At 50.3% G+C, this 22,447-nt stretch overlaps 1 protein-coding gene and 1 long non-coding RNA gene across 3 annotated transcripts in view; both read left to right on the forward strand.

Moving 5' to 3' along the window:
- The window catches only part of LOC103315844, a 373,598-nt gene that overhangs the window by 107,659 nt on the left and 243,492 nt on the right, over nucleotides 1–22,447 (forward strand). The window contains exon 1 of one of the 2 annotated variants that reach the window (XR_001728826.3): nucleotides 10,967–11,253. The exons of the other annotated variant lie outside the window; for it this stretch is intronic. This is a non-coding gene — a long non-coding RNA (uncharacterized LOC103315844). Of the gene's footprint in view, nucleotides 1–10,966; nucleotides 11,254–22,447 lie in introns of those variants that run through there. 2 annotated transcript variants of the gene reach the window in all.
- On the forward strand, nucleotides 1,365–6,889 carry LOC100120876 (POU domain protein CF1A). The gene has a single exon (XM_031924894.1). It carries the CDS (start codon nucleotides 1,881–1,883, stop codon nucleotides 3,279–3,281), a length of 1,401 nt encoding a protein of 466 aa, XP_031780754.1. The 5' UTR covers nucleotides 1,365–1,880; the 3' UTR covers nucleotides 3,282–6,889.

The raw sequence follows: 22,447 nt of genomic DNA on the forward strand, positions 1-22,447 counted from the left end.
CCGGCCATGTTTGCTTTACAAATAAGATCGCGCAATAATTCATTACCCAAATCTCATGCGCGGCACGTTATATATATCCCGGACAACCTGTTTCTCTCTCTCTCTCTCTCTCTCTCTCTCTCTCTCTCTCTCTCTCTCTCTCTCTCTCTCTCTGTACAACACTAGCGTGTATAAAAAGTGATAAGATTAGGTACGAAGTAGACAAGTGGCTTATTTGCTATGGACATTTAAACGAAGCAGCTCTCTCGCGCGAAATCGGCCGCTCGCTTATGAAAAAAACATCGCCCTCGTGAAAATTTAATGCACGCGCCCGCACCTCCACACACACACACACACGCACACACACACACACACTCACACACATTGGCGCGTGTATAGTGATCTAACTCACCCCTCTTAAGGGGCGGCTGGCACGTAGAGCATAATGCTCGCTCTCCTACCTGTGGCTCTCATTTAAATGTATTAAAGCTCGAGCGCGAAACAGACTTGTTTCATTCGTCTACTCTCTCTTATTGACATCGTCCTGCCACTACTGCGCGGGCTAATTAATCGCGCGAGGAATAATGAGTGTGTACCTGTTGCTCTTTACGCACACACACACGGGCGCATGCGGGGGGTCAGTCGTGGGCTCTGAAAAATCGCACGGCTGAGAGAGATTATCCGCATTGTCTGCGAGATATACCTGCTGGGGACTATCTCGCATTGTTCGGCCGCGCGGAGATAGGCATCGGTGCGTATACCTGTCGCGCGGATCGTTCGAAAGTTACGCAAAGTCGAACGCGCTCAGTGTGTATAATAAATGGGATTCGCGCTCCATTTTTCCCGGGGAAATTACATCTCGCGAGAGATCAGAGAGAGAGAGAGAGAGAGAGAGAGAGAGAGAGAGAGAGACGGCGGTGGACCCGACGCGCGCGCGCGTTTATATCGAAAAGGGAAAAATATAGTAAAATAATATCGCGAGAGTGGAGCTGGATGCAGGAGGAAGGCAAAAAGGACGGGAGAGCAAGAAAAGCGGGGGGGGGGGGGGGGGGGCGACGGAAAGAGTCGCGTGGCGGGAGGGTTGGAAAAAGGAGAAAATAAGGAAAGATCCGAGGCTGCAGCGCGAGTGTATGCGTGCGAGCGCGCGCGCGCGAGGGAGAAGAGAAGAGAAGAGAGGGATCGGTGGGGAGAGCCGGAGGCGGGGCCGGCACAGCCCTCGGCCGAGGCGCGGATCGACGGCCACCTTGCCTCGCAGGCCAGCCAATGCAGGCCGCGAGCTCGGGCCTGGAGGGGATTCCCACTCCCGTGAGCGGGAGCCGCTGCGCCGCGGCGACGGTGGCGCGCATGACGGCCGGCTAGCCGCCGCCGCCGCCGCCGCCGCCGAGCCGCCGCAGCCGCTGACGAGAGAGCTCGGGCTCGCTCGCTCGCTTCGAGCCAGTCAGTCGCTCTCACTGCTCTACGACATGCATAACGCATGAGAGAGCCAGTCCGCGAGATCCATCTTTTCTCTCTCTTTCCGTCTCTCTGTCCAGTCTCGATACTCGAGTCAGCGGGAGTCAGCGGGAGTCAGAACGGCAGGCAGCAGCAGAGACTCGAGCCAGTCCGCGGCAGTGAGTGCGCGAATGTCGAGACAGTTGGCAGCGCGAGCCTGCACCATGCAACTGCGAGCCGAGTGTTTTTCCGTGGATTACAGTGCGGCCGAACAAGCTCGATCGTAGTTCGTTCGTTCGTTCGTTCGTTCGCCCGTTCGGTCGTTCGTCGACAAGTGCTCAGTACCCAAGTAGTATAATAGGGAAGAGAGGCTGCTCCGCTCGGCGTGTGACAACGTGTCGGAATCGAAGAGCGCGAGACAGAATCAGGAGAGAGCCAGGAGAGCGTGCAGCCAGGCGCGCCAGGAGTAGATGGCCGCTACGACGTACATGCCGATTAGCAGCGCAGTGTCTAACGAGCTGGATGGTGGCACGGGATCCGCGAGCGGGATGAACATCGCCGTGGGCGGCTACTCGTCGGGCTCGCCGCGCAGCGCGGCCGACGCCGGGGAGATGAAGTACATGCCCGCGCCCCAGCACCACCACCACCACCACCACCACCACCAGATGACCTCGTCGCCCTCGCCGAACGGGCTCTCGCACCCGGCGAGCCTCAGCTCGGCGAACCCCTGGGCGAGCCTGCAGCCCGGCAGCGATCCCTGGGCGGCCAGCATGGGCATGCACCACCCGACGCACCACCCGCACCACCACCCGCACCAGAGCAACTCGTCGCTCGACGTCAAGCCCCTCGCGGCGGCCGCGGCCGCGGCCAGCGCCAACGACGGCCAGGGCATGCACGGCGGCGGCGGCGGCGGCGGCGGGCACCGGGGCGGGCCCCACCAGTCGCCCGGCATGGCCTCGCCGCACTCGTGGCACGCGCCCGTGGTGCCCTCGGCCCACTACAACCCGAGCGGCGGCTCGCCCTCGCCGGCCACCCTGCAGCAGTACCACGCCGCGATGAACGGCATCCTGCACCAGCACAACCCGCACCAGCACCCGCACCAGCTGCACAACCACCAGGCGGGCCTGCAGCACCACCTGCGCGACGCCCACAACCACAGCCCGCCGTCGGGGCACCCGCTGCACCCGGGCGCCGGGGGCCACCCCCTCGACAGGGATCACAGCGCCGGCGAGGAGGACACGCCGACCTCCGACGACCTCGAGGCCTTCGCCAAGCAGTTCAAGCAGCGGCGCATCAAGCTCGGCTTCACCCAGGCCGACGTCGGCCTCGCGCTCGGCACCCTCTACGGCAACGTCTTCTCCCAGACGACGATATGCAGGTTCGAGGCGCTGCAGCTCAGCTTCAAGAACATGTGCAAGCTCAAGCCGCTGCTGCAGAAGTGGCTCGAGGAGGCCGACTCCTCGACGGGCTCGCCCACCAACATCGACAAGATCGCCGCCCAGGGCCGCAAGCGCAAGAAGCGCACGAGCATCGAGGTCTCGGTGAAGGGCGCCCTCGAGCAGCACTTCCACAAGCAGCCCAAGCCCTCGGCCCAGGAGATCACCAGCCTCGCGGACAGCCTGCAGCTGGAGAAGGAGGTCGTGCGGGTCTGGTTCTGCAACCGGCGGCAGAAGGAGAAGCGCATGACGCCGCCCAACACGCTCGGCGACGGCATCATCGAGGGCATGCCCCCGGGCCACCAGGGCCAGGCCGGCCTCCACCAGGGCTACCACCCCCAGGACCACCTTCACGGCTCGCCGATGGGCCACAGTCACAGCCCGCCGATGCTCAGTCCTCAGGGCCTCACGGCGCACTCGCTCGCGGCCCACTAGCGTTCGCCGGGGCCTCCCCCCCTGGGCCTCGTCACCTCTCAGGCCAACTCGCTCGCCGGCAACGCGCCGGAGTCCGTCTTGCCGCCCTTCTATCACCACTACCTCCAGGCGCGCTCGAGCAGCTACTCCAGCGGCTCGTAGCTGCTCGCGGCCGCCAGCTGCGCCGCGACCTTCGACCTGCTCCAGGGATGAGCCGGGAATCGAGGATCGGGGAGACTCGCGCAAGAGGATGGACGAGGGACAGACCAGCCGAGGACACACGACTGCACAGTGCGCGTCACCACGGGGAGGCTGCTAATCACGCGATCAGCGACAAACTATGCACTGAAATAAAGGACTACTTTGACTTTACCGCACACACAGACCCACGAGCGCGCGCGCGCGCGCGCACGCCACGCGAAGCGGGGGAGGATCGATCCAGCTCTCGCCGCGAGATGATGCCCCGCTTGCGTAGTGAGTAACAGTGCCGCCGCCGACGATGTATCTATTTCTCTATGCTCTGCATCGCATCGTGACGGACACATACACAGTGCGCGGCCGCTCAATTAAAAAACACACAGACACACGCCCACACACACACGTACACAACCACACACGCGTTCTATGTTAGCGGAGAAGCAACGCCGACGGAGAGGCCGCGCGGCGTCGCGGCTCCGTCGGAACCACTGTAACATAAGTAAATATGGACTGTAAATAATGTACCAGTTAAAGCTAGTAAGTTCTAAGTGAAGATTGTATAAGGCAGAGAGAGAGAGAGAGAGAGATAGAGGGAGAGAGAGAGAGAGAGCGAGAATGATGTAGAGGACAAGCTCGTGCTCCGCGCGAATCTCGGGGCTTGACAAAAGTGCGACGAGAGAGACAGCAGCAACGGCCGTCGCGAAAATTCGCGAGAGCGCAGCGAGCTGTCCCGTCGAGACAGACCCGCCAATTTTAACCACACGATTCTCTACGCAAGATTTCAAACGAATCTCTCGCACGCAAAGTCCCTTCTGTATAAAAAGAGTAAGTATATAATTACGACGACTAATGGCAAATGAGAATAAAAAAAAAATAAAAACAAAACAGATTACGAATATAAACGCAAAGATGTCGACAGATTTTAGATATATTATTAATGAATTATAATTGTCTCTCCTCGTCGTCGTCGTCCTCGTCGTCGTCGTCGTCGTCGCGATCGTATATATTGTATAATAACCGTCGTCGCCGCCCGCGATTCCGGATCCGCTGCGATCATTCTATTATTACTTATTATTGTCGGTCTACCACTTATAATTATTATCGTAACTATTAATGTTAGCGCGAGCGTTCACGGCCGGGATCGAGTGCAGAGTGAGCGATTATTTTTACTCTATTATGTACATTCCGTATGTATTTCTCTCGCGCGCGACTAGTTTGGAAAATTTCTTGAACGAAAAATTCTCGTGGCGATGGTGTTCGAAGTGTTCGGAGGCCTCAGTCTGCAGTCGATCTCGCGGCGCCGCGCCGACGCCTTTCATTATTATATTTGTGTAATATTAGTATTATGAGAACCTTTTCTTTTTTTGTTCTTTCTTTTGAGTTTATCATACGATGCGAGATGCGCGAGAACGGTTAGCTCCCGAGTTTTCTGTACATACTAGGCTCATTATTATTATTATCAATCAATATTATTATTATCGTTGTGTGATGGATTAAGAATTTCGCGCGAAAAATCAAGGGAGGAGACTATATGGATAATGCGTTGTTTTCTCTCATTTGAAATTTCACGATCGAGAGTCTCTGTGTGTATCTTCGCTCTTCCGCGAGCGATCATTTTGGTTGGCCCAATTCTCGCGTGTCTCAAAAATTGGCCGGTTATTGCAGCGCACAAAGAGTTCATTCGAATATTCGCCGACTTGGGCCCGTCAGAATGGTCGACTTTTCGCACGTATGGACAACAACGCTGAATTCCGCTGATCCCGGAATCGACGGACAGACGCGCGCGGTGTTATATATTCGTTCCACGTTTATTCGGCTATACACGCTGTATAATTTTTCTTTCTCGATCAGCGAGTCCCGAGATGACTCGAGCGAGGGGACGCGTTCTCAATCTAGTTGCTTATATGTATAAATTAATTGATTGTTTCGCGAGAGAGAGAGAGAGAGAGAGAGAGAGAGAGAGAGAGAGAGAGAGAGAGAGAGAGAGAGAGAGAGAGAGAGAGAGAGAGAGAGAGATATGTAGAGAAGAGTTGCGCGCGTTGTAATATTTTTGTTCATGTACATGTATATTATTGCTGCAGCATAGGCGAAGAGGCTGAGGAGTGATACGTAGTAGCGAGAAAATGTCGGGGAGAATCTCTCGGGTGAGAAAAAAAAACGCATCGCGAAAGCGCCGATCGATCGGTCGTTCGTTCGTTATTATTATTGCATTATTATTAATATTATTATTATTGCCCACTTTGGTTTTTGTTATTTTAATGAAACGTGAGGAAGAGAAGGAAGGAGAGTATATATTATATGAACATACGTGTACAGACGCCGAGTGGCTGACGATTTGCGATGACGATGTGATTGGATATATTATATATAGAAAGAACCACGTACGGGGTGAGTGTGTCTCGTTTTTTTTGTTCGGAGCGAAAACTATATACATAATATACATAGAAGAGAAAAGAAATCCGATTATGCGCTGATGAAAAACTCTCACACTCACACATCACACAGAGCCGAAAAATAAAAATGTAACGTTATTATACAGAAGTACCGCGCGCAGATAACGAAATTCTTCAAGCTCGACTGGGTGTGTATGCGTATACGGACGAAATGTGTGCGATCGTTTGCGTTGTGTTTTTTGCTGTGTGTATATTGTACAAGGAGCGAGAGAGAGAAAGAGAGATGCGTGTGACAAAGTATATCGAAGTGTTCGAACGAGGCCGGAATCGTCGTCGTCGTTTTCTCCAAAATCACGCGGCTCTATACCGTGTATAATTTATTCTTGAAAAGAATGAAAAAGTTTATTTTTGTTATGTACGCTTGGAGGATCCAAACACGTGTTGTGTATATTTACATTCGTTTTGTCGTTTCTTTTTTTTTAATCGAAAAGAGAGAGTCGAAGCGACGACGACGAGGATTCCGGACAGTCGCGTGTATGCGTACGATTTCCTTTCGAAATGGACGATTTTTGTGCAAAACTACAGCCGGATTCCGCTGGTACGGGAATATGTGCGCCGTCACACGTACACACATAAGCTTTTCCGAATATGTGGAAATTTTCAAAAAAGAGACTCTCGAACCAACGAAGCAATGAGACACCGCAGACACGGACACGCACACACACATCAGAATCGATCGACAAAATTAATTTGTAATACACGCGCGCCGAGAGACGAAAAGCGAGAATTGAAGTGAGAGAAAAACGAAAAACAAACGAATAAATAATGGTGAAACGAAGAGCCGTTGTTGTGCGAAAAATCTGACTCCTTCCCCTGTATATTATTATATTAAATATTAATTATTATTAACGTAAAAAGTAAACGGAGAAAAAAAAAACACGAGAACTGGCGAGTGGTAACGTTTTGTTAGAATGGCAGAAACTAAATTACTACTGAATTTTAATTAATAAACGAGATGAAAGTATACAACAGTATAAACATGACTTTTTATACCTTCCGTCACCACAACACCAACAACCCTCTCACATAACCTCCTCACATAACGATATCTAGTCTCTTAAGTTGCATGTTAGCGTTAAGCTTTTGCCTATACATCGAATCGTACATATTTCTAATCCAAGGCATACGTCTGTAGCGTGAACGCGTACCTTCGATGCTCTCAAATTTTCCGGGGCAGCTTGTGTGCCAGATCTGTTTGAATTTATACAGCTGGCTCGCGACGCACATTTTTTTTTCTCCACTTACGTACAGCCGCTACCGAAACTCAATAATAAATCAGATCGCTACGATGACTATCGATTTTGTTCTTATTTTGCTCGTTATTACGCCAAAATCATTCGCGGGATGCTACATCGTTGCGTCAAGCGCTTCGCTCGACTGAACTTGATCTTCTATATCATTGGTCATCTATTACAGCGAAAATTGGTTATACAATCCGTATGTTTGATTTCAATTATAGCCGAAGAAACTCTCCTGTACACGAGTGTGCGGGAGGATTGACATTTTTGACACTCCCGGGGTCGAGCATATCCAATCAAATATTGATCCACGAAATCATGTGTAGCCTATTGACACACGTCGATAAGAAGCCCCGCCGCCACATCACAGCATTATGACACTGATACTCGGCTGCCTTTTGTCATCGCATAGCGCATGGAATATTTCCCTCGATTTTTTCCTTTTCTCCTTATACTCAAGCTCGCAGAAATTTCCCGTCGGAAAAGCATCGTCAGACTCGCGCACGCGGCCCGGAATAAATTAGGAATCGGCGCATCGGAGGCTCTCGCAGCTCCTCCGAAAAGGAGGCCCAACCGCACGAGAGCATCAGGTAGAGGGAGAATTGTCTCGTAAATCTCGGCTGGAACGAGCGTCGCTTCTGTCACGTCGCCGCGCGCAACCTTTCGTCGAGAGGAGAGCAGAGCTGCTGCGCGCACGGCTTTCTTATAGTATTCGACGTTGCAAAACGCGCGCGCGTGTTTTTTCTCGCTCGTTGCGATTGTGCGCGCTTCGTCGTTGGCGGATCACGTGGACGAGTAGTCTCTCCTGTTCTCTTTTTTTCGAGTTGGCTTCTTTTCTTGCACCGCCGCGCGGAGAGCGAGTTTTTTTCGGTTGAAAAACGTAAGGTCTTTCCGCAGCGACTCTGTTTTGTTCGGACGCGAGTTTCGATTAGAAAAAAAGCTACTATCGATTATCGCCGGGAAAAATAGCGGCTTTCCTCGAGCGGTACATCAGCGCGGCGCGCGTTCATTACAGTGCCGTCATAAAACTGATATCACTGCATCGCGCGGGGCATTTTTTCATTTGAAAAACACACATTTTTCTCGCGCGCGCAGTCGCAGATCATTTTTCCTCGCCGAGGAGAGAGAGAGAGAGAGAGAGATAAAGGCATTTGCGTGTCGCTCGCAACTTTGCCTCACCTATTCGAATAAAACTCGCTCGCGCGCGCAGTGCATATACGGCGGCGTGACATTATAGAGCGGCCATTTTTCAATTGCACGCGCGCGCGCGCGATCTCGTTCCTCACTTTTACCCCAGGCCGGGTGAAATAGTGCGAGGAAAACGATAATTCGAGCGGAGAATAAAAAAAGTCAATCGCGCCAAAACACTCTCCCCACTCGAGGTGCCAAGCAATATCCGATACACCCAATAAAGCTTTCTCGAATTACAGGCTTCTCTCTCTCTCTCTCTCTCTCTCTCTCTCTCTCTCTCTCACCTGAGAGAAAAAAGAGACACACATCGGTGTCGATTCCCGCAACAATACCGCATATACTCGCGTGCAGCCCACTTCTTTATAAATATCCCGGCGTCTGAAGTGTGAGGCCGTCGTCGATAATAACCGTAGGTACATTACAGCACACACACACACACACACACACACTACTCGCGCGAGCCGTCGGAAAGCTTCGCGAGCACAGCCAGGTGTCACTGTCTATACAGAAAATCGGCGACGGCGGTTTTCCTACCGGTGCGTGACACGCTCGAACAATGACACACACACGCGCGCACACGTGTGCACGTATGCGAAAGCGAAAAAGAGAAAGCGAGAGCCGTATGTGTATGTGCGGCAGGGAGGATAGGGGAAAATCAGTATACGCGAGAGTAGAGGAAGGGATACGACTCGTCGGGGGGTAGGCGTGGGCGGTAGGGGGTGATGGATCGGGTGGAGTCCGCGGCTCGACTTTATGGGCATGCGCGGGCGCAGGCGCGAGCCAGCTACCCCCGGGTGCGGCGGAGAGCACTCGTTCACACCTACTGCGGCGACGCTTGCGGATGCGCGTGTACACGCGCTGCGCCAAGCTGGGAGAGGTTAGAGGAGCTGATATTCCTTCTTGCTTCCTTGGATTTTCCTACTGAGGCGAGTGTATTTTTTTCTGGTAAGGGTATATTGACTTCGCTCGTGTGGCACAAGGTTAGTATTGGATACGTGCGTGTGAGTGCGAGAGTCGCGGTGAAGAAAAAAAACGTGGTTGGTTTCTTCACTGCGATGCGCGTTTCGAAAGAGCTTCAAAAACCATACGCTGATTGATATCCCGATCCGAGCTGCGCTTTTTACGGCATAATTTTTGAGTCGTTAAAACGTGATAAACGTCGGATTCGACTGCACAATACGTGCACACATACAGCAGCTGAAGCTTTCTTTTTATTGTTTGTTTGTTTTACGCCGCGCGCGTCTCATTATCACATTATAAATTTAAATTCCCGGGCGAGAGAGATTCATAAATAATCTCGGTATGTACATAAAAAATAATTAGAATAGATACATTTTCGAGTGTGTATAAAGCGCGAGGAGAGCGTTGAACCGAGCAAAAGTGAAAATTATAGGTTTGGGGGACGAGGCGTCCTATAAATGACTCATGAATTTGTATTTAAATCTCTGTTTAAAATTTACATCACAAACGCGAGAGCGCGAGTGTATAGATGTGAATGTCTGATTCATAAAAAGTAACGTAAGAAGAGCGCCGCACTGATGTCAATACAGCTTAACCATATGCACTACTGCATTATGAATCGTTATGCATAATACTGTGTGTACATCTTGTGTTTAGGTTGTTATCCTCTGTAATATTGCACGATGATACGCGGAAGACCTCCGCTCACTTTTTTGCTCGATTATTATACTGTATTATATCAGAGTAGCGAGTGTGTGTGTGTGTGTGTGTGTGTGTGTGTGTGGCGAACAAACAATATTTTGTTAATCGACAAAGAATCGAACATGAACTTTATACAACTATTATACCGATCGATATGTATTATTTTGTTAAATAAACATCATCATTGTATATACAAAAAGCGTTGTTCATTCGTATCAGATAAGATGCTCCTTTATCATCTCTCAGTGTATACGCACGATATATTGGGTAATACGCAGTGTGTAACTGAGTTGCATAACTATCGTCAGTTGTATTCGAATTCAGATCGAAATCCAACTCCTTCATCTTACAAAACACATATTACTCTAATTTGTTTCATACACTCGACTTCTCTTCTCCGCGGCTGATGGGCCGAGAAAGAGTGAGATCGATTTGAATTAATTTCACAACCACACGCAGCGCGAAGAAGTAGGCACAGACCTGTCCATCAAGCTATCCCAAATACAAAAACAAATGCCATTCGGTCGTCGAGAGCCGAAAAAAGAGCAGCGAACGGATTATTAATGACACGGTCCAATTCTCTAACGTATATACACACACACACACATACACACCGGCACTTTATACGCCGTTCTTCATTAATTCGATACCATTAATTACGAGAGAGAAAAAAGCATGTTGCGCATTTAGCCGCGGCTATTGTTTGGACAGGTGTGGAAGTTTCATTTTTCTTCTCGCTCGCTATCAGTCTATATTTCCAGAGACGAGCCTCCGGCGCTATAATCACTGCCCGTTCCGATTCGGCAGCAAACCCGCGGCCAATCCGTCATCGTCGTTTCCTGCGCGTGAACAATACCAGCAGGGCATACATATAGCAACGCATCAGCGACATTCCTCGGGACTACATGTACGCATTAGCAAAGGCGCGAACAGATCGTCGCACGCGGCAACGCATTGATTTAATAGTCGATGCCCACGTACCGAAGCAGCAGTAGCAGCAGCAGAGCAGCGGCGGACGTGGATACCTACGTGTGCGCTGGCACTTGCGGCACGCGTGTGCGGAGGAAACAATTGAGCCGCCGCCGCCGCGCGCGAGCGCAAGTTCTTCCTTCGTCGTTGTCGTCGTCGTCAGTGTGTCTCTGTCCCCCACTTCTCTCAGCGGCCGGCTGACGAGAGCTTAATAAGCAACGCTACCTACATTCCATTTCCGGCGCTGCGCAGTGACGTCACTTTGGCCGCAGACGTGCGTGTGTACGTATATACATAAAACGAGGCTGTATGTACGCGAAACTCCCGGCGAGTGTGTGTGTGTGTGTGTATTATGCGCTTCTCGGAGGCTTCCCGGAACCGCGAGGATTTCCATCCTCCGTAAAAGCTCTCCCTTCTTATATTAGAAAGTACCTAGATATATAGCTCTGTGGAAAAAGCATACAGTCTGAGATTATTGGCTAATGGAGGGATAGACGTGTCCGAATTGGTGTCGTGCACTTTGATTCGGATCGCTCCGCGCGCGTGATGCAACTACACGGCTATTACTTTATGGGCTTTGTGAAATACGATCGGGCCTACCCGTCCTTTTATTCCCGGGAACGGATCGCAGTAAACTTTTCGATTAAGCTCTCGTTTTCGAGTTTACAGCGCTGTACAGAGCCGCGTACGTCTGTTCCGTTCTCGGGCGACGCTATATGTGCACCTGAGCGCGTATGCTGACCCAATTTCGAGCGACTCCGCCGCGCGAGTGTAACTCACTCTCGACAATAGAGAGAGGACATAGAAAAAAAATTTAGCGCAATAATTTGCCGCTGCTACATGCGCACACAGTTGACGGGTAATTAATACTCGAACCCGCGAGTATACGTGGATAAATCATCGTATCGACTTCCGAGTTGGATAAATCGTGCCGCGTATCCTCGAGGCTGGAATATTATATATAGTATACGCGCGTATGCGTGTAGCGGATCGTTTTGGCGAACGTCGCGCCGCGTCGCAATTTTATAATTAAGAAAACGGACGCAAGAACGTCACGGCGAGACTAAAGGGCTCTTACGTATGTGCGAGAGAGAGAGAGAGAGAGACTATTTCGGCTCGTCTGCCTTATATGAGCGGACGAAAATTGCAGCGACGTTTCAGCCAATTGCGCGGAACTTGGGAAAAGATCTAGCTTATTCGCGCGAGCGGCTTTTTCGATTTGACCCACTTGCCGCCGCGCGAGTGCTATATATGCGATCTATGTACATCGGCGAACATTATAGTGTCAGCTATTTCAATATCGCGCAAAGTATATGCGCGGATAGATTCGTAGATTAAATATTTATAATTTTGGTAATGAGTCGATAATTATGTACAGTATGTATATAGTTTGTATAACGAAGCACACGGGAGTGTAATCGATCGTGTATAACGGAAGTTTGCGGGCGCGGAGGTTAACGACCTCGGCGGGGAATTAACATATTCTTTTCGATTGCCAAGCTGCGCAGCACATTAGACGCTATATGTCCATGCTTTTCATTGAAAAAGACAACACATCTGTCGGGAGATTCGCATTTCGCAAAAATCGCTCATGTATAAAGTGGGCGTATCCTAGTAAAAATAAAATTTTTCCTACGCAAAACAAGCCGGGCCCGAAAATCCCGGAGAGCAACAAACAACCTCGTCACGCGTATTTTTCCCGCTCGTCGCGTTTCCCTTTTTTTCTCGCACGAGAGCTTCACACACACACACCGAGAGAGTCTCGAGTCCCGTCGTCAACGTTGCGTATACATAGCGAACCTTCTCTCTCTCTCTCTCTCTCTCTCTCTCTCTCTCTCTCTCTCTATGCGCGACTCGCTCGAGCCAATGGCGATCGGCTTTATCCGTGCGCGTATGTATATAGCATACACGCATACTAAAACACGCTCGCATATATAGTCGGGCAGGCCTTGAACGCCGTCGGGACCCACGCGCGCACTTTTCTAGGAGTGTTGCGGCGAGAGCTGAGCCTGTGTGTGTGTGTGTGTGTACCTATATAGGCACGCTATACACCTCGTCCCGTGGCGCTGCCGGCAAAAGACGGATAAATAACTCTCAGCGCACACGGCGTTGCGGCCAAGTAATCGAGCCTACGCACATACATGTGTGTGTGTACACAATACACACCTGTGGCTATTTTTCTCTCATTCGGCATTTATTTGTCTCTTCGGCCAGCCTATTCAGAGCTGCGAGTCTATCGGTATACTATATAGCGAGCTGTCGATTATACTAGCGCACGTGCAGCGGCCGGAGCCACGTGCTATGCGCGCCGAGCGCGTAAAAAATTCAGAGCGCGATATATGCAATTGGTACACACGGGATGTCCTTCCAGCGATATACCTTCCGCGAACGCGCGGATCTCTTTCTCTCTCTCACTTTCCAGGTGCAGGGACCGGCTCTCCTGGCCGGTGCAGCTTCTTTTTATTCTGCTTTCTTTGGGCTCTGGAGTCGCTGCCGCTGCTCTGCATTAACGAGCTCAGCCTCTCGCGGGACGATGAATGGACGAGGACGAGGAATGGAGAGCATGTGTGTGTGTGTGTGTGTGTGTGTGTGCGCGCGTTTGGAAGAAAGGCCGGTGAGGAAACGAGATGGAAATATGGATCTTGAGGTTTCGAAGGTATTAATTAGATGTCGCCGTTGGAAAAGTTTATTCTCGGTGATCGATAAATGTTCATGTACTACTTAATTTCTCTCTTAATACTCGTACTACTTAATTTCTACGAATTACATCAGCCCAACGTGATCCACACGAGCGTTAATACAGCGACGAGCATCCGTAAAAATGATCCAATACGATAATGCGGCAAATTATACAGGCACGCGCATAGCCGTAGCGCTCGAAGAGAGCCGGCGAGCATCTCGAAGAAAGACAATGAGAGGGAGAGAAAGAGCGAGGTACTTACATGTCGCTTGCTCGCGCGCGCGTCAGAGCCTCGATCTCGCGTAGGAGAGCGCGAATACGCACCGCTCCTAATTCCGACTCTTATAATCGTTGCCATCTCTCTTCGGACAATTACTTTATTGTCTCGTGTGTGTATATGTCCGCGTGCGCGTGCGCTCTTTCTCTCACTCTCTCTCTCTCTCTCTCCGCTTGTCTGCCTGGCTGCCCTCGAAGTGACGTTTTCCTTTCTCTCTCTGACTCTTCTTCTCCATCTTCTAAATTTAGACGACGATTTCAAGTTGTTCCTGCAATCATACACATACTGGTGACCATAAAAAAAGCCCAAATGAATCACGCCGTCTCATCATTAGAAAGCCATCAATCAAGCTACTGGAAACCGATCATCGTCTCGCTCGCGTCCACGAGATAGCCATATTCATCCGTACATATACATCAAAGATTTCTCGCTATTCCGCGATTCGGTCGCACGCAAACATCAGCCGAAAGTGCAGCGATTCGCGCGCGGCTGAATGAACGGCCGCGTTATAGGTATACACGTACACGGTACAGAGTACACATACGCCTGTACTCGCGAGAGATGCGGACGGACTGACAGACGGACGGGCGCACGCCTCCTTACTCACTTATGGAGTTAATTGAGGGCAAACGCGTCCATCTCCCAGCCTGCGCCTACTGACTAATCCGAAAACATTGTCCTCTCTCTCTCTCTCTCTCTCTCTCTCTCTCTCTCGCGGGAGCTTGCGGTCGAAGCTTGCGAGAGACGTGAAAATTTGTCTTTTTTCCAATCGATTAACTCCGCGATAAGCTGCTCAAATGAAGCGGTAATAGATCGTATAATACAAGGTGCGAGCGGGGAAAGAAATACGAGCCGCGCACACGGTAGCTCAAAGGGCGAACCGGCCCCGTCTATATATCGACGTCTTATCGGTGCGCGCGTATACACACAAGTTTCGGTTTTGCGAGGCTTATCGCCGGGGCAGTAGCCGATGCTCTCGCGTCCGAAGCTACATCGCAGCGAGAGCGGCTTCGAGGCTGGGAAGATTTAAAGGGCAGATTATCATCGCGCGCATTAACGTCTCTGTCGGTTATAGAGAAGCGCCGAAGGGGCGTCACCGCAAGTGCGCGTAAATCTACCGTTAATGAGAGCTGAGAGAAGGTGTACGCCGAGTCCAGCTGTACCCGTGATCCGTTTGTTCTATCACGCCGAAGTTACGTCGTATGGTAAATAGATTCGACACAATAGATTATAGCACCGGCGGTTAATTTCCATAAATTATGTAACATCCAGCCGAGTTAAGTCACACTTAGCGATAACAAAAAGGAAAAAGTCACCGGTATAAATGTTTGAGCCGCGCGTGCGTGTTTTAGTGCCCCGGCGATACACCCAATAGCGATGCAAAACACAGAGAGCGCGCGGCGCGAAATCTAATTTTGCAGAAAATTTATTAAAATTAAATATTAGCCCCGCTCAAATAAAGCGCCTGACACTGCTGCGCGCTGCTGCAGCTGTTCGAAAGTGCGCAGATAGCCATGCTAATTTTCGTGGGCCGCGGGCTTATCTGCCGTACACCTCGAATCGCTAAATTCTCCTCCAGCATGAATTTTTTGGGCGGAATAAAAATTCGCGCGCGAGAGTGACGTCTTTTGGAATTACAGCACTTTGCTCGGACTGATTTCGCGGATGAGAAAATTCGGCAAATATGTCGCACGCGTGTGTTCGTATCTGATAAGGCATAAAAATAAACGCACGTGCTAAGGACACTTTTGGCTGAGGTGCACCTCGCTGATATCGGTGTTGAGAATATTTTCAGTGTAGTAAAAAACATAACAATAAATTGCCGAATATATAGTCGAGTGTATGGAGATGGAGCGATGAATTATAGTGGCGTGATGAGCTACAAATATTGAATCTAATTATGGTAATGACGCCGCTCTGCTGATCTATTTGCGCTGCCTGGCACACACACACACACACACATAATGAAGACACAGGTGGCGCGGAAAGATCCCACACCCCGTGTGACTGACCCAGAGGAAGAGAGCATAGATGTATATAACGCGATTGACATCAGCCGAGAAGAAGAAAAAAAAACAAGGAAGCACACAAGGATTTATTAATCGCGTGCGGTTTATACTGCACATGCGCGACGAAAGCTGCACATACGTTCAAGTCTCTCTTTTGCGTGCAGTCGTCGAATAATCGCGTGAGAGAACAATTAGCAATCCGCGAGCTGCAAGAGCCTATTGTACAAGTTCGCGTTTATTAGTGAAAGTGTTTGTAAGTGCTTAACTGTCGTGACGAGGCCACCGCTTCTAATTTCTGCGATGATGGAACGCACAGTGCCACACTCGCTCTTTCCTCAATAAAACCTTTACTTCACATATACTTGCTCTCTAACGCAGTTCAATAATAAACACACACGCGCGTGTACTCCAGATCCATTGTATATACGCATATGGTGGACAAATACACGAGCGAGCAAAAAGTCCAGCGATCGCGAGTCGATTTGTACAGCGCGAAACATGTCGCGCTTGGGCACATAATACCCGCGCTGAGCAAATAGAAAACTCAGCGCTCTTTCTCTCTCGGCCGTGTGTACGCGGCAGTGGTATCGGAGATGTGCCTTAGAAAGGGAATTGCGGAAGGTGCATACGCACGCATAATACTCGCACACATACAGCCTGTGTGTGAGAGAAAATGTAAATCCCGATGCGGCGGGCAGGCTGTTAAAGTGCCGGTTCTTCCGCGCGCGCGCACGCGACCTTCGCCATCATTAATGCGCCGCGCGCACGCTGCTGCTGCTGCACATTCCGCGAACAGAAAGAGGGGGAAGGGGTCGATAAAGCGTATGCAGATTAAAACATTTTATTTGAATGATAATATAACACTTGTTGATGCGGCTTAGCATAATAACAAACGTTATGCTGCCACTGCTGCTACTGTGTATTTCGACGCCGAGATTTTTTTCTCCTACCGGAATTCTCTCTCTTAATTGATACCGCAACCCTTCCCTTTCTCTCTTTACGATGTCCGTGCGCGTGTACTATACTATGCACGCACTCGTCTCATTAAATCCGTTCCTCTCTCTCTCTCTCTCTCTCTCTCTCTCTCTCTCTCTCTCTCTCTCTCTCTCTCTCTCTCTCTCTCTCCCTCTTTCACTTTCCTCGAGACGTTCATTCATTAAACGAGCGCCGAGCCCATGTGTGTGCGTGCGCAATTTTATCGATACGCCGATCGACTTACTTCTCGAGACCGGCTCTCTCGCGAAAAGGTGTATGATTATCTGTAAGCGTGTGTGTATGTGTGGAGCTCATCGTCCTTTGTTTCTGCTCGTGAAGATAGCCGCGTAATTGCGCAGCTTCACTCGCAGCTCTTGTGCGTTAATCATGCTGGATTAATGCACTAGTGGTTGTATACATGGATATACGATTCGGTAATGTTACGACACGCTCGTAAAATCGCGCCGAAAAGTCAGCAGAAGCGCAGCATATAGCCGCACCGCGTATTTATATAAACGTGTCTCGCTGTTCTTCTGCTGGATGAGGGAGCAGTTTTAAAAACCCGTCGCGCAGCTTGTAATACGTGCCGGAACTGGATTTGATTTTGTTATAATGCAAAATCATTTTCGTATATATAACTCTGCAGGCTCCTTGTTTATTTTCCAGATTGAAAAACAGCGCGACAGACTTGAGAGAGAGAGAGAGAGAGAGAGAGAGAGAGAGAGAGAGAGAGAGAGAGAGAAAGATCTGCAGGCGCCGACCTTGGACCGAGCCCGTATAGATAGAGAGAAAAGTCTCCAGAGAGTGTCCATTTAGCCTGACAAGCGCGAGTGTATGCGTACAAGAGAGAAAGAGAGTGTCGTGCGCATGTAGCTACAGCGCGCGAGAATGCGTGTCGAGCTAGAATCGAGACTATCCGATAAGAGCCGGTGTGCACTTGCGCGCGCGGCGCAAGTGGTCGGCCGAGAGAGACAACGCTGCGCGCATAATACCGACGCACGCAATTGCGTCGAGTGGAATTTTCGAGCTAACAATGGTCGTGCGTGTGTCCTGTATGCTTTGAAAAATGGCTATCGAATATCCGAGCGGACTACTATGCAGCTGCCGGAACGGCCGTCCATCTCGAATCGCCGTTGTATTGTGAAAATAAAATTTAAAGTTAGGTAAGGAGTGTCAAGCCCTTTACAGTAATTCCCATCAATAATCGCGAGCGACGCAAGAATGCGTGTGAAAGCCAACAGGTGCCCCTGCACAGAATCCGTCTCAACCCCAGTGTCGATGTGTGTATAGAGAGAGCTGAGAAGCACATAAGATCAAACGCCGAGAATAGCAGAGTATACGGCCTATAATGTCCGGCAATTCCAATCCAACGGCGGCGGCGGCGGCGGCGCTGACGACGACCCCCCGTTTGTCAGATTACGAGTGAGTAGGCCACTCGTTGCCCACCGCTCTCTGACCGTATAGGTCATTCCTTCCTTCCGACGTTCGGCCTCTCGATACTCGCTCTCAGCCGGATCCTTTAGTTATACGTGTACAGAGCGACCCGACCCTTCTTCCGGCCGAAATACGCGACTCTCTCTTTCGCTCTGCCATTCGCAGTCGAGATTGCGATCGGATGTAAACGCGATGCAAATTTCCAAGACGGTCGCGCGCGTGCAAGAGGCCGTCGTCGTGGAAATTCACACCTGTGTGCAGCGGTGTACAGCTATGGTCTCTTTTTTCTTGCTGATTGAAAAATCAAAGCTCGATCGATCTCCCTTTTTTCTTCGCCGGACTGCATCTAATTCAGCTTTGTATGCATTACCGGCTCGTTTGTCAAGCCGCAAGCGACATAATGATGCCGAAATCTCGGGGAGAAGATCGACAGAAGGCGTCCGCCGAAAAAAGAACGTTCGCTCGCCCGTAATTCTCCATTAATAACGTCATCATTTCCCCGCATCATCATCATCATCATCGTCGTCGTCGTCGTCGTCGGCACGGCATCGGTAGCGAAAAACTGACCTCGTCTGCCTCGCGCCAATCAATTACCGAGCCGTCGCGGCGCCTCTGGCTGATGAAAAATTAATGTTGACAAATCGTCCTCCGCAGCGACTCTACGCCTCGCATTGTGCTGTCCGTCTGTCCGAGTCTCTTTTTCTCCCGCTCTCGCACACAATGGATCCTGTATACCGGTATATAGGCGTTTTGCGGCAGAAGCTTCGCGCGTAAGGGCGGGATATATAGGTGCTGCAGCGACAGACTTTCTTTTCGAGGGTAAAACGCGCGCACGCGTGCGGGAGAATTAGCGCGCGCGTGTGTGTACACGTATGTTTTTCGTTTTCAAAATAGGGGATGCGGAGAATCGAACGCGGCGCGTGATCGAACGCTTTTCTCCGGCTGTGTACCGCGCGCGCGCGCGCTCTACGCTTTTCTTTGCCGCTTCAGTAATACCCCCCTCGCACACTCTCAATTTGTCGCTCCCCTCGCGAGAGCGAGAGAGAGAGAGAGAGAGAAGTCATACTTTTAAAACCGTATATACAGTTTGTGCTTTTTTCCGGGGGGGATTTATGTTCTTGTTGTTTTTTTTTGTCGGGACACGCTGTATTGGGCATTGTTGCCGGCGCGCGTAAGTCGTAAAGACTCTTAAGTACGATTGTTGGGCTCGCACAATGATAGGAAGGTTTTTTTGGTTGGGTGAGGTAATCAGACACGGTTATTAATGGCCGGAGTGTTTGGAAATTTATCGCGGGGTAAGTATACATTTTTTCGGTGAAATCTCTGAAAATTTAGTTTTTTCAATATTCAAACTATACTTACACGCGCGCGACACCCGAGTATCCGTCTATACGCGCGAAACGGGCCTATCCCCCGAAAGAAGAGCCAGCGTGATCAGCGGCTTTGTGGAGACTGGCTCTCTCGCGCGCTCACAATGGCATATCGTCATTGTCGTCGCCCGGCGCGTCCATAGTCTTTTTGTGCTGCGTACACTCGTCTGCAGCGCGAAACGAGCCATGGGGTCCGGTAAAGAGAGACAGCTGGCCATCCGGTGCCCTGTGTACGCGCAAGCGAGCCTCACCTCCCGGATAATAATCGAACGAGAGGTGTCGCAGATAAGGTATAGGCGAAGGGCAGGACACGACCCTTGCTAATACTACTCCCCCTTCAACGTTTACACTCGCATTTGCGCCTAATGTCGGAGAGACGCGCGTCACAGCTTTTCACGGCTCGTTAGATCGATAATTGTTTATAGCTCTCTCTTGGTTTGCTAGCGATTTCATTCTCCATTTGCTCCGAGTATAGTCGAGAGATCGAAATCAGGGAGTTTGTTTATGCGCCGCTGATAATTCATAATTTATTCAACCTTCACCAATTAAAGAAACGCCGCGAGTCCCACAACACACCTCTATAACCCGTCGCCGCTGAGCTCAAAAAACTTGAAGTAGGTCGAACTACATCCGAACCTTGACGCCCGTCGCTCTGCTATCTCTGGAGATATTAGTTGGAGAGAGAGAGAGAGAGAGAGAGAGAGAGAGAGAGAGAGAGAGAGAGAGAGAGAGAGAAAAAAAATTAATAACCATAGGAATTCCAGTAGGCGCACGAGCGCAAAAAAAAGGAAAAAGGTGAGAGCGAAAAAATCCATCCCGTGCGTGCGAGTTACGCAATGTTATACGCGCGGGTATAACCGACAGGTCGTGGATATAACCGGTACATCATCAGCTGCGCGACGTTGATTGAAAAGCGTCAAGATTGGCCGGCACAGCGGGAAACGCGAGCTCTTTCTCGCTGCAAATCCGTAAAAGTTAAGAGATCGCGACAATGGGCCGAGCGGAGCGTAATAAGGGGCGTTTACAGGATTAGCCGCTTTCTCTCTCCTGGGCCAGGTAAGCGCATTTTCGTGCTGTCGTATTTATAGAGGAGAGACTATCACGTGTGAACGAATTTAGGACGGAGCTGCCCGAGAGATCCTCGCTCAGCTGACGAGCTTGATATACTCACTCGAGAGTGTCCGTGTGTCTGTGTGGAGGTAAGTATACGAGGATGTCACTTTCGTAACGTGGGCTCACAACCTTGGCGCGCGCGGGTTTTGGACTTTCTTAAAAGGTTCTCTCGACTAGTCTACCGTGACTGCTTCGACCTATTTTTTTTCTCTCCTGCAGAGCGCCTCCTCTCGACGCCGTTTCTCGCGAGCCAGCTATATTAATAATTTTGAGTTGACACCGCACGCGCGATGATGAACATTTCCGAAATAGCCTGCACTTTTAGCGGCTCTAAGAACACAAAGGCGCCCGTCGCGTCTTAATTGTTAATAGCCGGTTATATCGAGCGTTTACTCGCGCTGCTGAAAAAGAAGAACGTCAGCGCGCGGCAAGCTAATAATTTCAGATTTGACACGCGCTCGCGGCAAAAAAATCGAGAGAGGATCCGAGCGAGCGAGTCGATTTCGTGGTCGTAATCGCTCCTGGAATTGACTTTGAGCAAGCAACACAAGCAAAACAGTTCTGCTGATCGGCGTACACACACACGCGCGCGCGCGCGCGAGAGAGAGAGAGAGTATAATATTATAAGAGCGAGAATCGGTGCGGCGGTGGCGGGTGACGAGCATAAACGCACGCGAGGATTTTCGATCGGCTGCCGATTAGCAGCGCGCACGGCTAAATACGACGTTTCGAGAGCGTAATAGCTCGGCAATTATCGCGTTAGTATACAGAGCCGTATTCTCCTTCTTCATCTCGCTGAACGTATATAGCCACACGGAGACCTTTCCCCTGCGTTATATACGTGTATGTAATTACGTCTCGTTAAGCGCGAGCACCTGTCAGTGTAATAGACGCTCTCGTCTGTTTGTGTGTGGATCCGATCGGGCTACCGATCGAAAATCGACGGAAAGTGCGTGCGGAGATATAGGTTGCATCAACGGGTGGTCTCTCCCAATTATACATTATATATAGAGGAAAGGAGAACATTTTCCGAAAGGCCAGCTCCGAGGATCGTTGATGGTTATTGGGTCGTGTGTGTATACGATACAATTATACCGATCGGCGGATTTCGCCGCGTGGAATTTTTCCAGAAGATCGTCCTCGCGCGCGCTTTGCGCAATGGTAGCTCTATACGCACGACAAAACGTAACAGTATACCTATGGCGCTCGTAGAGAAAAAAATCTTGTTCCCCGATAAAATTAGCTATATCGATTAGCCGCTCTCGCGCAGCTGGTGTCGTAATTATTTTCTAAAAAACCTTGGTCGCTCCGGCGTCTTATAAAAGGTTAAATTCTCGTTCTCGTCGTCGTTCTCTCCTGGGAACGACGATACCTCGAGCTGAGAGAGAGAGAGAGAGAGAGAGAGAGAGAGAGAGAGAGAGAGAGAGAGAGAAACACGCACGAAAACAAGAAACTGATCATTTCCCATAATTCTCGAGCGCTTTTTTAGCATCGTGAATTCATGATATTCGCGAATCCAAAACCGCCGGGTTTTACCCGTATATATTTTTGCCAATTTCGCCGCATAAATTAACCATCGCAGCGAGTTGGTGCACAATGTACCAACTGCAGCAGTCGT

Source organism: Nasonia vitripennis, chromosome 2 (genome assembly GCF_009193385.2).
Source record: "Nasonia vitripennis strain AsymCx chromosome 2, Nvit_psr_1.1, whole genome shotgun sequence".
Taxonomy (NCBI): Eukaryota; Metazoa; Arthropoda; class Insecta; order Hymenoptera; family Pteromalidae; genus Nasonia; species Nasonia vitripennis.